At 41.9% G+C, this 15,237-nt stretch overlaps 1 protein-coding gene across 1 annotated transcript; it reads right to left on the bottom strand.

Annotated features, from left to right (window-relative positions):
* Positions 1 to 932: 932 nt before the first annotated feature.
* Positions 933 to 8,437, bottom strand: MPC1 (mitochondrial pyruvate carrier 1). Its single transcript, XM_015857999.1, has 5 exons — positions 8,118 to 8,437; positions 5,590 to 5,593; positions 4,133 to 4,229; positions 2,406 to 2,538; positions 933 to 1,911 (listed from the first exon to the last, which is right to left on the bottom strand). The coding sequence occupies exons 1-5, from the start codon at positions 8,186 to 8,188 to the stop codon at positions 1,893 to 1,895; spliced, it is 324 nt and encodes a 107-aa protein (XP_015713485.1). The 5' UTR covers positions 8,189 to 8,437; the 3' UTR covers positions 933 to 1,892.
* Positions 8,438 to 15,237: the final 6,800 nt, after the last annotated feature.

Raw genomic sequence — 15,237 nt, 5'->3', positions numbered from 1 at the left:
AGACAAGCCCTGTAACACAAATACAGAGCACAAGCTTTGGATTACTGTTAATCAGTGAAACTGGAGCAGCCTCTTGCTTTTATTCAACACAAGCTGAGTGAAACAAGGGAAGCCATCATCTCCATTAAGTTGGTCAGATTCCATAATGTAAAGACCTCCAGTCTCCCTAAAATGTGCTTATTTCAGGTTACTCCAAAATACCATCCTCAAAATGCTCAAATAACAATGCGTTTCAGTATTCTACACTAGAGAACTGGGCACCCCATACAACTCTGATATGAAAGAACTTAAGCCTTGCCCTAGCAAATAGCTATAGAGAGATGAAAGGAAAAAAAAAGGAAACACATGAAAAGATATAGTACAGGCTGCTACACACTAAGAAAACGGAAGGATATACTCTTGTAAATGCTATTCCTTACTTAATGAAGTTACTAGAAGTTAACAAACAGCAACTTCTCAAAGCAGCAAGTAGCTTTAGCAAGTTGTTGCTTTACTCATCAAGCAGGACATACCCTATTTGACTCCTGGTTGTATACCTGCTACATTGTTCAGCTAGTATGCTATTAGGAACAATACAATATTAGCCTGGAATTCAAGTCTTTTAACCTGCTACAGCTGGCAAACCCATTATTACTAGCTGCCATTACTACAGTATAGAGAACCAGAACATACGTTGCTTGTTACACAGCTGAGAAATAGTACAAATTCAATACTGTCTACTGTAGTACTCAGCCAAACGCTCACCTCATTTCTCCTAAGAGAAAAGGAAGTTCTAGGGTATAGGATCCAGAGGATTTGCCTTGATTCACTACATGGAAAGGATAACACCATTTACTTTTCTAATCTGTTTTTCCTCCATGCCATCATAGTAATAGACTCTCCCTCCTAAAATTTCATTTTAGGATCTGATATCACAGTATGATAAACAAAACTTTTCACAATTTTGAGAAGGTTTATTGCCATTTGGAATATGTTTTATTGTTCAAAACACTGCACCTAAATAAAATCCATCATGTACATTCTTTGTCATCTACATCTTTAACAATGATGTAACTTCCAGGCAGGTCATGCATGAAAATTACTCTTCAACAACATCAAAAAAAAAAAAACCTAATGAAAGGCACCTTGTGTCCTTCACATCCCAGTCTCCAAACACGTTAAGTTAGGTAAGTTTTTGCCTGAATAAAAATTACATACATCTAGAACAACTCGAGCAGTAGGAAAACAAGTTAGAATTACCTGAAAAATAGTATCACACTTTGTTGCCTTCCTTCAGTGCAATGCTTTTGTTTTTACCGTCTTTATTAAGTAATGTGCGACTTAAAAATTATGTTACTGTTATGTCTCTTCACTGAGACAAGGCATGCAGTAAGAGGGAAAGCTGGCTGCTTCCAGGCTGCGTGTCTACGTGTTTGTTCTGGTAGATTAGCAAGCCACTGCTTAAGTTAAAAAAAGACTAGGAATGAATGCACCCAAGTTAAATGGCTTTTAAGAACATTAATGTATGGAACACCACCACCTACAGTTCTGTTTTACTGCCGTCTGCTCAGGTTCGTTTGAAAGCAAGTCTGTGAAGCCACCACAAGCTATTTTACTTTCATAATAAGAAACTGGTTTTCAAATAGTGCTGGTTGTTTGAATAACAAACTCTGTTAGAAGGGTAGTTACTAAGGACAAATAAGGCAACAGAACATTAGAAGCAGTGGATCCCATTGTTGTATAGTACTTTTATAAAAGGCAAGATAAAATTAGAAGTATTACTGATGGGGTTGTTCGCAACGGGTACATTTGTTTTATATCCGTTGTCTTTGTCACAGCAACTGTAGATGGCAGATCTTCCTTGGTGGTAATTCAGGATGAACATATTCCTTGGCTTAGTTCAAGTCTGATATTTAGTTCTTTTTCTCCAACCTGCCAGGAGAAGAACAAGGTTGGTTTATTTATTTATTTTTTTATTTAATACATATTTAATACATAATATTAAATCCCAGATCTACCCCATACATACAAGAATGGTCAGCTTAGTTTCTTTTCATCTTTCAGACATACAACCCCTTCACCATTTTATGAATGTTTCGGTCTCATAAGTCACAGAAATAGACACATATGGATCAATAATATAATACATTAAGCAAAAACCAAAGATGCCAGCAGCTTCTGAAAGCCTCATCCGCACCCATAACCTCCCAGCCTTTTCTGTGTGGGCCCTCTACAAAGCTCACAGGACATGCAAGACAAGTCACATTTTAACTTGTAACAACAAGCTTGTTTTTCTTCATTATCTTCTGCAAGCCTATTAACAGGCCCAGAAGCCATGCAGGGGCTTGCACCACAAGTAAAAACTAGTGAAAGAGCATCCTGAGCGTCATCAATTTATGGCTTCCCATTGTTAAAGCAGAACTTGCCTGTATTTGATCAGTCGCCCTCCTTGAATAAGTTGTGCAACTTCATTAGTGAAGTGGCATGCAAAGAGAAGCCAGTTCCTTGGCTGCACTTTGTAGGCAAATCTCATGAAAGTCAAGGAGTAACAACACAGTGCTGCAAAATATAGATATCAATGGATTATTTTAAATACATGCATTTTGGTGAGAAGTTTTCACACCAGCAAAATGTAACAATACACAAAATGCTTCTCACTGGCATTTGAGTTTCCCAGTTGCGTTACAAACTTATACATTTTTCTGCATTGGATCCTTAAAGAGGATAAGTGCCAGTTTTACTACATAGGAAACTGTGGGGCTGGAGTTAACAGCAAAAAAAAAAACAAAAACCTTTATATTGCTGTGGTATAACTGAAACAAGCAGAAATAAGTAGCTGTAACTAAAAAAAAGAAAGCATTAACAAACATCCATTACTCTCCAAACTGTATCCTGCATAATTTTGTATCTGAATGCCTACATTCAATTAGTATTTTTTTAAAGCAGATAGGGTGATAAAAACAGCAAAATCAGCAAATTTTATTTGACAAAAAAGCAAATATCAAGAAGGATTTTATTTTTAAAAATACTAGGTTTGCTGATGAGCTTCAAACTCTACAGCAATTAAAGTAAATGAGTTCTTTTTTGTGGCAGGAGCTAAGGCAGCTGAAGCAGAACTACAGTGTGCTTTGTTTCTGTCTAAAATGTCTGAACTGGATATCTGCCACCAAAAATAATTTGCAAAACACACTATTGCTGTACAGGAGATGACATTCAAACTAGTCTTTCATCTCTAGGACAGATTAATAGATTGAATTACTCTAAGAAGAATCCAGTATAGATGAGGCAATCTATTTCCTTAACCCAAGAGTATTTTACTTGGGGGAGAAAAATTACTTGGAAAGAACTTGTAAATTCCTTAATCAGTCTAACTGTAATTATACTAGAATTAAGAGTACCTGTTTAATAAAGTAAATTACCTGTTTTACGATAATACAGAAGAAATTAAAATGCACAGATACTTCAACAAAGGCTATATACATGCAAAAAAAAAAAAAAAAGCAGAACAATTGTCGCTTATGTATTCAAAAATGAAAGTCTTATACTATCACATTAAGAGCCATAATAGCCTCCTGACATTCAGGCAACTGCTTGGACGGAGTTAGTCTACCACAGGTGTTTTTAGCACCCCACAAAACAAGCGCTATTGTTTCTTCAGTGCCACTGTTTATATTTAAGCCTCACACCAATCACATTGTATCAGTATCACTAACGAAAAGAGTAGAACTGGCAAAGATGCATTCTGAACTACCACATGCCGTAGCAGAGGATATCAAAACAATATTTAAGTCTTGCAACCAAAACTATGCACCAGGGCTCTGCACACACACAAAAAAAGTTACTGAAAAGCTCTGCAAAAAGACCTTTGCAACTCTTGAGCAATTCAGTAAGCGTCTTCCAAGATAATATAGAAAGATTTTTAATATCTGTATCTGTTCTGATCACCAGTTAATAAGAAACTGTTAATACCACACTGCTTTAAGTGTGGAATTGCTGTCCTACACTTAGTTCACTGAGAACAGTTCACACCTACCTGTGTGACGTGGTGTAGGGAGCCTGCTTTGGCAGGGGGTTTGGACTCTATGATCTCTAGAGGTCCCTTCCAACCCCTACAATTCTGTGATTCTGTGAAGATGCTTGACTTGGTACTTACCAAATGTCATTCGGCCACTAATGATTTCTGGAGATTTCTTCATATCATTAAAAGCAGCAACAGGAAGTCCCCAGTTGGCTACTGGCCCCCAAAAGTGCTGGAGAGGAAGGGGAAAAAATAAGCTTTGCAGATAGCAATTAAGCTTATACTTTGTTTCCTCCTCTAATGGGGATATTGGCTATTATTTTAATATTTTTGAATTGTCAAGGGACATTTAAGTTTCTTGCAATTGAAATTTCAAGATTAACATTTCACCAGTCTGAGTATCAGCTTGTAACATAATAATTAGACCTAGATTAAAAGCCATATTTGTTTCCTGCAAATTTAGGTTGTATCAGTAACTTAACTAGAAACTATATAGAAAAATGAAATGTTACATTACATACTATTTTCATAGTTTGGCCTTCATGCAGTACACACAAAAAGTATGATTTGTGTCTACAGACTGCATTGGTTCAAATTCAGATTTAAAGGAGTATCTGAGGGATGCAACAAATGCATTTATTTTTACTGTATTTCTGCTGATAGAAAAATCAACACCTTTAACAGTTGAAGATTCCCATGAGAAAATGACATAACTGAGCATAGCTGCATGGTTACATAGTATCCATACTTCACAGTATGGCTACATAGTGTAAAGAAATGTATCTGTAACTTATGCACAAAGTATTTGCTGTAACAGAAGAACAGCATTTACAGCAGACAATGTCAGTGGTACATAGGATACTTTTTTCCAGTTCTTTAATGAAACTTTTTAAAGAACAGCAAGTGGGCCAATAACAGGTACCTAATCACATCAACTGTCTTCCTGTGCAAATCATGGCTAAGACAAACGTATCCACATTATCACACTAAGTCTAAGCACAAATGGCAATTTCAGTTTCATAAAATGGGTCTTTAAGGCTCTAACCCTGTCACTGTTTGCACTCATAGGGTGGTGACAAACTGGAACAGGTCACCCAAGGAGGTTGTGGATGCCCCATCCCTGCAGGCATTCAAGGCCAGGCTGGATGTGGCTCTGGGCAGCCTGGTCTGGTGGTTGGTGTCCCTGCACACCGCAGGGGCATTGAAACTAGATTATCATTATGGTTATATAGTATCATTTATTGTCTGAAGTAAAGCTGGTCAAAAAGAATTAAGTCAAGCAAGGTAATTCAGTTGCTACTAAACTACCAGTGTCTCTGCTATATAGAAGAGTGGCTCCAGTTAGATTAATTAGAGAAGAATGTGGGAAAAGGTGAAGCCCCTTTGATTTCCTATTGACTACTGTGGGATGAACTGAAGGAGCTGATGTTCAGTCACATAAAGCCTAGATCTGCAATTAAGTATTATTAGTGCACCTCTCCTGGTGCTTTTCATATACAGGCAACTTCATGAACAGTGCTGAGGCAGAAAAAGCTGACAAGATACTGAACTCATACATGAAAATGAAACAAAGTCCATTCCCCACTCCTTACCGTGCTGTTGAAGTAGGCCATCATTGTTTGCCATTCAAAAAAAAAAAAAAAAAAACAAACAAAAAAAAACAAATGGGAGACAAAAAGGAAAAAAATTATTAGTTTCCTTCATAATTCATCTATGATTGATGCTCACATGAAATGAAAGACAAGTCAGTAATTTATCTAGGCAATGACCTTGGTAAGCTATAACATATTCAGTGATCTAACGTGCCATGAACACAACAAGAATGTATGGGCTTCACTTAAGACACCGTGTAATTACCAGAACTATTAATACTGATCTATACTACTATTAGTCACATCATAATGTTTTCCATGATCACCCTACCAAATGGCTACGGTAAGTAGACAGGCCTACTTCAGAGGTCAAGCTCCGTTACAAGCAGCAGTCTCAGTCAAGAAGCAGTTAGTACATCCTTGACCAACCTAACCACTTATTCTACAGGCTAAGTGCACATTCCACTTATTTTGGGGGGGGGGGGGTAAAACCTTAAAAAGCCAAATAATTCTCCCAGCACAGTGTTTCTGTGCTAACAGAATCCAATCTACTTTTCTAAGCTGCAAGTTGTTCACACGCACACAGAAGCCTAAAATAGAACCACACTGCCTGCTGCTAACAGTTCTGGCTCGGGTCTTGCAGCCATCCCCATGCTCACGTGAAACTGGAACAGTTTTTATGCTCCCAGAAGAGGGCAGAACAAGGTCATGCAGCTCCTCTAGAAGCACCCAGCCTCAAAGCTCAGCAGCCAACACAGCTACAACTGCTGGAATATCCTTATTTCAGATACTGTGCAACTGCATATATATCTATTCCTGAAGACATACAGCTCCAAATCTGTGGCTTCCAACAATTACATTCAATCCCGTGACAAAGAGCATTTTGTACTAAAATGTCAAACCTTAATATGCCACTCAGCTTGTTTTAAGCTAACATTGCTGCTGCAGTTTACAAGGAGAAAAAGAAGCTTTACCTAGAGCTTACGTTCTTACCACACTTACTTTAAAACCTCAAGACATTATTAGGGCAAATCTATATTTACATGATTTACAGTCATTCAAATTCCTATTAAACACCACTTCAGAGAAGCCAGAAGTGAAACTGGCAAAACATTTAATTATTTATGACAGTTTTAAAAGTAATTTATCTTCTCTTTGTACGAGATCCAGAAGGTAGTTTGTGATGTAATGCCAAATACAGCCACCTGGGAAAAGCAGCGTGTGTTCATCACACCAGCTTTCATAATTTTCAGTTATGAAGCCAAAACTGAAGCTACTTATCCTGACGGACCTCCACAAGGACTGAGTGCACTAAGACATAACAGCTCACAACTCACTACATAACTCCACTGCTTTGGGCAATTGTGACTATGTATCAAAGGTCAAGCGTGAAGATGTACGATCTAAGTGTTGCAAGCAAGATCTCCAGTCATTTCTTTTCCTCACTAAGAAATTACACACTTGAAAGCCTCACTGTAATTACTGAAGTGATCAGATACCAATTTCTGAGGTAGACAGAATAAACTCACAGCACTGAGGAAACTTTTGCTCTAAAAAGAGAAGTTTTATGTAAGACACAGACCCCTCCAGCCTGGTAAAACAAGAGCTTTCAGGAAGGAACACACTGGGATACAGTTCTTAAGTCGACACACTACGTTTCTGCTACAGCAGCAGACTGCAGCCTTTTACTGACAGTTAGCTAAACTCTGTGCACCCTATGAAGCACAACCAAGAGCTTGTACTGCTTTCCTAGGGCAGAGACAATGCTGAACGGCTGCTCTGTGTGGTCCAATTGGCTTCATGGCACACCCAATAACAAAAGGACTAAAGATAGTGGCCATTTTACAAAGCAAGAATCCTGTGCATGCTTTTTTAAATAATACTTAGTTTACTTCAAGACCAGAACCAGGATGAAATACAGCTGATTTTTGTCGTTGTTGCAGCTGCCTTTAAGTCTTTGGTATGGAAAGTGACACTTCAGCAGATAACCTTGGTGGTGTTAGGGAGCAATTTGTTACTCCAGAAGCCGGTTGCCTTCCTTTATTACAGAGCAGACCAATCCATTACCACAACATAGGTGCTCCAAATGAATGCCAGCACAGTAACAAAGTGTTAACATCACAAAGCATCCACTGAGCTTAAAGGATACCCCCAGAACGAATCCCTGCTGAGGCCTGCTCTAGCTGCCATCTCACTGCAAAACTGCTCTTGCTCATCCTACATCTGGGTCACTGCTTCTGCATTATTCCCTACCTCGCACAGAGCCCCGAGCTTCAGGCGTTCTGCTCCCCAGAGCTCTCTCCCACGCAGGCCCACCCTACCTGCCCCAACCAGTGCTGTTCCTAACACTAGCAGGTGCCTTCCCACGAGCTTGCACAACGAGCAGCAGCTGTAACAGCTGTAGGCAGCACAGCGAGAGGTTTCCTAACGTCATTAGAAGAGCCCACCGTCCGTCCGTCCGCAGCTCGCGGCACTCGCCCACCTCAAGGTCAAACCCCCAGGGTGGGCGGCATCCCCCCGGCACTCACCTCATCAGGTAGTCCCGGAACTCCTTGCTGCGCACATAGTCCGCGGCCTTACGGGCCAGCGCCCCCGCCATGGCGGCCCAGCAACAGACGGGCAGCGCCCGCCTCGCGTGCAGCCCTGGCCGCAACCGACTACCCCGCACCACCGCCCGCTTTACGGCAGCTCCCGCGCCCCCTCCCCTTCCGTCAGCGCGGCTCTCCCCGCGCTCATTGGCCGCCGCGGCCCCGCCTCCCTCCCGCTGCGAGACGAGCCGGTAGCGGCGCTCAGCGCCGAGGCGGAGCGCCGTAAAGCGGCGTGAAGGAAACGGGGGGGGAGCGATCGCGAAGCTGAACCAGCGGCGTTCCTCCGCAGCCCTAGGGGAGGAGCGTTGCCGAGCCGACATTGGACGAACTTTGGGTTTGCAGATGGGGAGCAGAGCGTTCAGCCTTCTCCCATCGCGCGCAGGACGCGGGGTCTGGCACTCAGACACTTTCCATTTTCTTCTCTCGCAGAGGTTGCTTGTTTAGACTGACAGATAAACTCTAACCTTGCTATAATACCTTCTCCATAAAATTCGGGCCAGTCAAACAAATACCCGTATGCGAATGACTCCTTATCTTTGCTCGGTGTACTAGAGATAGTGAAAATGGATGTTTATCTGCTCCCACTGCTTTCTCAAGGCCTGTGCAGCACCTTCACAGCTGGGCTGGCGGCTGAGTGCAGCCTGGGCCATGCACAGCACAGGAACACACAGCAACTCCCTGCTCTCCGTGTGTCTTTACTAGGAGAGTGGTTAGGCCCTGGAACAGGCTGCCCAGGGAGGCTGTGGATGCCCCGTCCTTGGAGGTGTTCAAGACCAGGTTGGACGGGGCCCTGGGCAACCTAATCTAGTAAAGGTGTATGTTTGGTGGCCCTGCCAGGCAGGGGGGTTGGAACTACATGATCCTTGAGGTCCTTTCCAACCCGGGTCATTCTGTGATTCTGTGATGGTGTGTCCCTTTTCAGCTGCATTACTTGCTTAAAAAGCTTCAGTGTGTTTCCATGGACTAGTTAGGCTGCGTATTTAAAAGCAGAAAGTGGAATCCAAAAGGGTTTTGAAGGAGTTGCTATTCAAGTTGGTTCAACTTGTGCCAACATGGGGAGGGTCTACAAAAGTCAGTCCTGTATGTGCAAACAAACTCTTATGTGCTGGGATTCCTTGTATCTTGCATGATGCAACCTTTTTCAGTAGTTTTTGAGCTACAGTTTTAGCTGAAGTCCTTCACTGAGAACACATCATATGTTTCACATCATATGACACTGTGTAAAGAGAAGAGAAAAATCTTTCACCTGCTTGGGAAAACAGTGTTCTTTAGTCTTTCTTCCAAGAATACACAAGCCCATTCAGCTCCATCTCACAGGCTGTGCCTTTTAAATCTTCTGTCGCTTTCCTTACTCCATCTAGACTCTTGTTTGCAGCTTTCCAACGTGGTTCATGGTGTTTGAGTGAAAGCCTTTCCAGCAGTGCAGAGTCCTCTAATTCTGAGTGCATCCCACTTTGTTTTCAAAACAGTTAATAGAAAAATAATTAACTAGACACGTGCCCAGAAGACACCAGCCCCAAGTGACAAACCCTAGCAGCTGAGCAGCAAAAGCAGCCAGTAACAATTTGAAGTGGGCTTTTGCTGCAGTTCTGTATGCATTTATGGCAGTTATATTTACATTCAGTTTTTTTTAGGTTTCTTATATAGGACTGTGTCAATAGCCAAACCAACGCAATCCTCTCCCCACCCAAAAAATAAAAAAATAACACCAACAACCCTTAATTTATCACATTCACAGCTTCCCTGTTATCCACCAAGACTGTTAAATAAATAAATCAGATTGATTTTACAGGATTTGTTTATGACCAGTACAAGGAATGATTGGATGTTGTGCTGAGTGACATGGTTTAGTGGGAGCTATTGGTAATAGGTGAACGGTTGGACTGGATGATCTTTTAGGTCTTTTCCAACCTTGGTGATTCTATGATTCTACTTTGTTCCCTGATTATTTAATAAGTTATTCTAGTAAGCTTTTTGTTATACCATTTGACTTATAATTTACTGACCCCTTTTCCTCAGACACTTGGTCTTCTCAAATGCTCCTGAACTTGTCCCCATTTCTCCATGAGCTGGACAATGATCACTGATCTCAAGCTGCTTCTGCTAGGGCCTCTGCTTATCTAATGGCTGATGTGTTTCCCACAGAAGGGATTTTCTATATCTCAGATCCTCCATTTCTGTGTGCAGCTTAGCAAGGTGAACCTCCCAGCTGAAGGACCATCCTGTTCTTCTCATCCCAAAGCTACTGTTGAGGAATGCATACTTCCTGATGTGAGCAGATGTTGGTCTAGTTGCCTGTGTAAGGGAGTCTACCATTTTTCTCCACTGAGGACATCTCTTTCTTCCTGTTGGCATGCCATGGGAGCAGGTCTCTGGCTGGGAGTGAGGAATGTACTATCTGTCTGTCAATGGAACCAGTGGAAAAAGTTGTGTTGTGGACATCACAGAACTGAAGAGGTGGTGCACCAATGTTATTCAGTAGTCATGCTTCTGATGTAAGACATGATACCAGTCCTATAGGATATACCTATCACAAGTACTATTGAACACCTGCAGGGAAAAGCAATGGTGCTTTGGAACTGAAGGATCAAGTAATTTGGAGTGCTGCATGACAGACAAGGGTACAGCACTTAGGCTGTTAAGTGCACTGTGACTTCAGAGCTGAGCTAGGTATCATTTCCCTGCTATTACAACTCCACAGGTGCATAAAAATGAGAAGATGAACTGCTACCCCAGTCTTCTGTAGTAATGAAATACTACTTCATTAAGGTGGAGACAAGTTGTCTGGTAGGAAGATGGGAAGACTGACTTGAGCCATTGACTATGACATTTAGTTAGCCTGCATTATTAAATGGAGCCAAGCTAGAGCACAGCTTGATGCGACACCTGCATTTGTTTTTCTATCTTTCATTACAGATGCTTTATCTTTAGGAGCTGGCTAATTAGTCTCATTGCAAAACCTGATCAGTTAAGTTTTTACATAGTGGAGCTACATGTATTTCTTCACCTGCAGCTCTCAGTAGGATCTGAAGTTGGAGCAAGGATCAAAAACCATAAATGCCAAGGAGGTGCTGATAAGAAGGCAGTGATATAATATTTTTAAAATCACAGCAAGGAAGACAGACCCACATTTATAAATGGCCAAAGGAACACTGTGTTGTGGGAATTATAAGCAGCAAGGTTGAGAAGGGAAGAGTAAAATAGATGCAAAATGGATCTGAAAAAGAATTTGGATTGCTAGAACATCAGTATCAGCAAATTAACAACTAAATTCATTGGCTATTGTAACTGGGTAGCCAAGAAATAGCTGGGCAGCAGGAACTGAAGCAAGAGGTTCTGCCTATAACGAAGAACAAAATAATTTTGTCAGCATAGAAAATAAGCTATTTCAGGTAGTTGGTGCAATTATCACTGCCTTTCCCTACTTTCCCTGCAGAAGGACTCAGCTGTCACTGCTATAGGTCAGGCAGGTCTGAACATGAGAAACTTTTATTCTCATTGTTCTAAACTATATTGAGCAAACTCTGGCCCTGTCACGGTCTGTTGGATGTAAGTACAGAAACTCCAACCAAACAAAATATTCCTGTGCCTTTCCATACTTAAGCTTATGGTAAAGCCATTGCTTAAACCCAATTTCCTCCTGGCAGTTTTTATCCCTGTAAGCCAAGTGACTGCAGACAAAGGGTGCACCCTACTCAGGCAGCACTCAGTGTGCGTGGTGTGTGCTGAAGGCGGCAGAGCTGCAGGGCAGCTGGAAGATGTGGCTTCTCTGGGGTGAGTCCTAAATTAGTCACACACAGTAAAACAGCCAGCCAGAACTGCGGCTGGAATTATTTAAGTCTATTTCATGCTGTATTCACCTCTAGGAGTTTTGGATGTTTTTATCTGATCTTTTACCATTGTGAAGACTAAGTATTTTAAGATTTATTTTTCTGGGCTAAAGAACATCTCTGCAGTTTATTTATTTAACAGTGCTTCAAAGGAGACCATTTCAGGCTCTATTTTTAAATATAAGCATGTATAGGGAAGGCTGCTTAGAATCAGCCAGGTTTTGCAACATTGGTCCATATCGGATCCTTATGAGGAAGATGACTGCCTTGCTTTTCCTAATATCACCATGCTACATAGCTGGCATCCTTCAAGCAATTGCTTGTGTTTAAGGAGGAAGGGTTGAGGAGTGCTAGTTCAGTCAGGTGCACTCTACTGTATATTGCAAAATCATGGCTGCTAGGGTAAGAGGGCTGCTTTTTGCAATAGCACATTGCAAAATTCTCCTCCTTCACTCAGGCAGGAGAATCTTCTTTTACAGTTAAACATCATATAAATGTCACATGTAGTTTTACTGCTGTAATTGTCATCTTCAGTGGCGCAGAGCAGGCAGACTGGCAGCTCTCACCTGGCAGGCCAAACCTTCCAGAAGGGCTGAACTGGTTTGCAAAGCAGAAACTGGAGAGTATTCCAGCTTGATTGAAAAATAAAAGGTAGAAATAGTTTTCTGAGGAAGGAGAATTGATGACATGGTATATAATGAATAGCTTGGCTGATGTTGTGAGGGAGGTTTCACACTTTGCAAACCGTGTGGTGAAACATACATGTTTCATAAGGAGAACCAGACACAGTAGTTTTCTCTTAAGCTTTGAATGACTACCTCAATAAGTTTTATCCAATAAAAATGTCCCCAGACTTGCATGGGGACTGAAATCAAGTGTCTGCTCAATGGCAGAAACTGAAGGGATCAAAGTTCAGATGCACTGTTAATTAATGACAGTCACTTTAGCTGCATAACCCTCTCCTCAGAAATCATAGGTCACTAGTGAACTGACTAAATGTCAGTTCAGTAGAACATGACAAAAAGACAAATTTCAAGTATGCTTCGCCACGAATAAAGTCATGCCTATTGCTTATATATGCTGTACCTCTTCCCATTTGAGGCTGGGGGTTGGCTTGGGGGAGGGGAAGGGGTGTCAGTCTTGGTGGATCAGAACAGTTCTTTGCTTCTCACTGTTTCCAGTCCTTCTTCTGCTAAGGAATAATTCACCTGGAAAGCCTTGAACACTAATAGCATTGAATCATACAAACATTAAGTTTGGAAAAGACCTCTAAGATCATCAAGTCAAACCTCCAACCCATCAAAAACATGAAAACCATATAATGCCAATGCAACTGCCTGGATGTGTAGAAGCAGATGATCACTCTTGAATCAGAAGGCTGTGATTACACCTGGGCTGTCTTTGGTTTAATTGCTGTATCCTCAGTGGTGTTAAATCTGCTTCAGATGGAGCCAATTTTTGTCTCAGTGGGCTGAGATTTCTCCACTTGCTGGTGACTGGTGAGAGCATGACAGATCTGGGATGCTGCTGACTTACAAGAGAAAGTCAAAGGTTGTCTCTGATGGAACTGGTGATGCTTACCCAGATAGGGGCCATAAAATCACCTTTGACCTATTTCTTTAACAGGTTAAAAAGGGGGGGTGAGATTTCAGTGGGCTACAGCGGATAAACAAACTATGGGCATACAAGATGAGTAACTTGAAGGTAAACATACCAAAGTCCTTTCCAAAGCTGCTGGGATCAAAGCGAAATAAATGATAGATCCTGGTGGACTTCTACAAGGTCACTCAGGACTCAACAGGGAGTCATTTAGGTTCATACAAAGTCCAGCAGAAAAAAAAGTCACTGATGCAAATAGGCGTGCTTTTAAGAAAAAAAAAACAAACCACATATACTCACGTGCCCAAAAGTCAGAGGTCCTCTTTTAGACAAATACTGATCTTCCTAATAAACATTAATATTAAGCGTTAAGGCTACAGTTCGGATCTCAAGGACTTGAAAAGATATCTTCATTTATTACACTTAGAGCCTTATAATGTAAACATGAGAGCCTGTGCCACAAAGCAGTGCAATTCCTGGCTGATCCAAGCCTATACACCAAGCTACAGGCTTCATGCCTGGAGTGGAGCTCAAGGCCTGCTCTGTGTGCCAAGCTTTGTCACGTGGGTAACAAGGAGGGGAAGAATTAACCATGCAGGAGCATGGAAGTTCAACATAACCCTAACAACAGGAAATCTGGAGCAGTGGAATGCCCTTATCATGCCAGCAGTCTGTGACGTGGCTCCTTCTTTCTGCCCAGAGTGCCCTTCCTGAAGGCTGTGCAGAGGTCAGTTTTTCCAACCTACACAGCACAGCTGCCACATTCCTTCATAAAATTCAGGAGGAGACAGCGTGAACACTGTCATTGCACCATGTGGATACCTTGTGTTTCCAGTGCTTGCCAAGGGTGCTGCAGTGCAGGGAGCCCCATCAGCTCCTTCCTCAGACTGATGTTGGCCAAACCCACACACCCCTCCTCATGGGAACATGGCAGAGGCTTCTGTCTGTACAGGCTCTTTCAGACTCTTTGGTCTAATCAGGGGACTGTCACCCCACAGTAGGGTACCCTGATGGGATCAATACATTTTCTGCCACTTCACGCTTCAGGGGCACTGCTCCAGGTACTGGAGGAATTTAAGAGCTGAAGGTTTTGTGGTCTATTTTGTCATACTCTTTAAAACAGCTTCATTCTAATCGGAGAATTTATTCAAGATTTAAGCCTTTTTAACCTCTTTGTACTGGTAGGTTTAATTCATGCAGGTAATCTGTTTATTTGAGGCCCCCTGGTGGTTCTCATGTGCATTAACCCATTAACAATCAGTACACAGCTTCTGACTCTAGGGGGAGGCAGTGACAGACGCTGGGAGTGATATCCCTGCTGTGTCCCACTTGGTTGCGTTGCTCAGGTAATAACGGTGGAGATTCATACCTAAAGTCCACTGGCATGTATAATCAGAAAGTCTGGGTAAATGCCCTGGAAATCACATTGACTGCATGTCTTAACAATGAGGCCAGCATTAGAATTCAAGCCCACTTTTTTGCAGTAGGAAGGTGTGAAGGTTTGTGACCGTGGCTACTTTTGCTGGTGAGAGCAGAACCTGAAAGACAGGAAGAATCAGACAGGCAGGAGTGTGCCAACCCAGCAAAACATGCAGCCTCACCACAGGCTGTGACTCACCAGCCTTATTATA

This window comes from Coturnix japonica, chromosome 3 (genome assembly GCF_001577835.2).
Source record: "Coturnix japonica isolate 7356 chromosome 3, Coturnix japonica 2.1, whole genome shotgun sequence".
Taxonomy (NCBI): Eukaryota; Metazoa; Chordata; class Aves; order Galliformes; family Phasianidae; genus Coturnix; species Coturnix japonica.
This window is presented reverse-complemented; position numbering and strand designations above follow the sequence as displayed.

What these genes read in the sequence shown, in the direction of transcription:
- MPC1 (XM_015857999.1), bottom strand. Translation starts at nt 8,188, where the DNA reads ATGGCGGGGGCGCTGGCCCGTAAGGCCGCGGACTATGTGCGCAGCAAG. An exon ending in TAGTGGCCGAATGACATTTG is followed by an intron (nt 2,539 to 4,132) that starts GTAAGTACCAAG and finishes TATATTTTGCAG; the next exon opens with CACTGTGTTGTTACTCCTTG.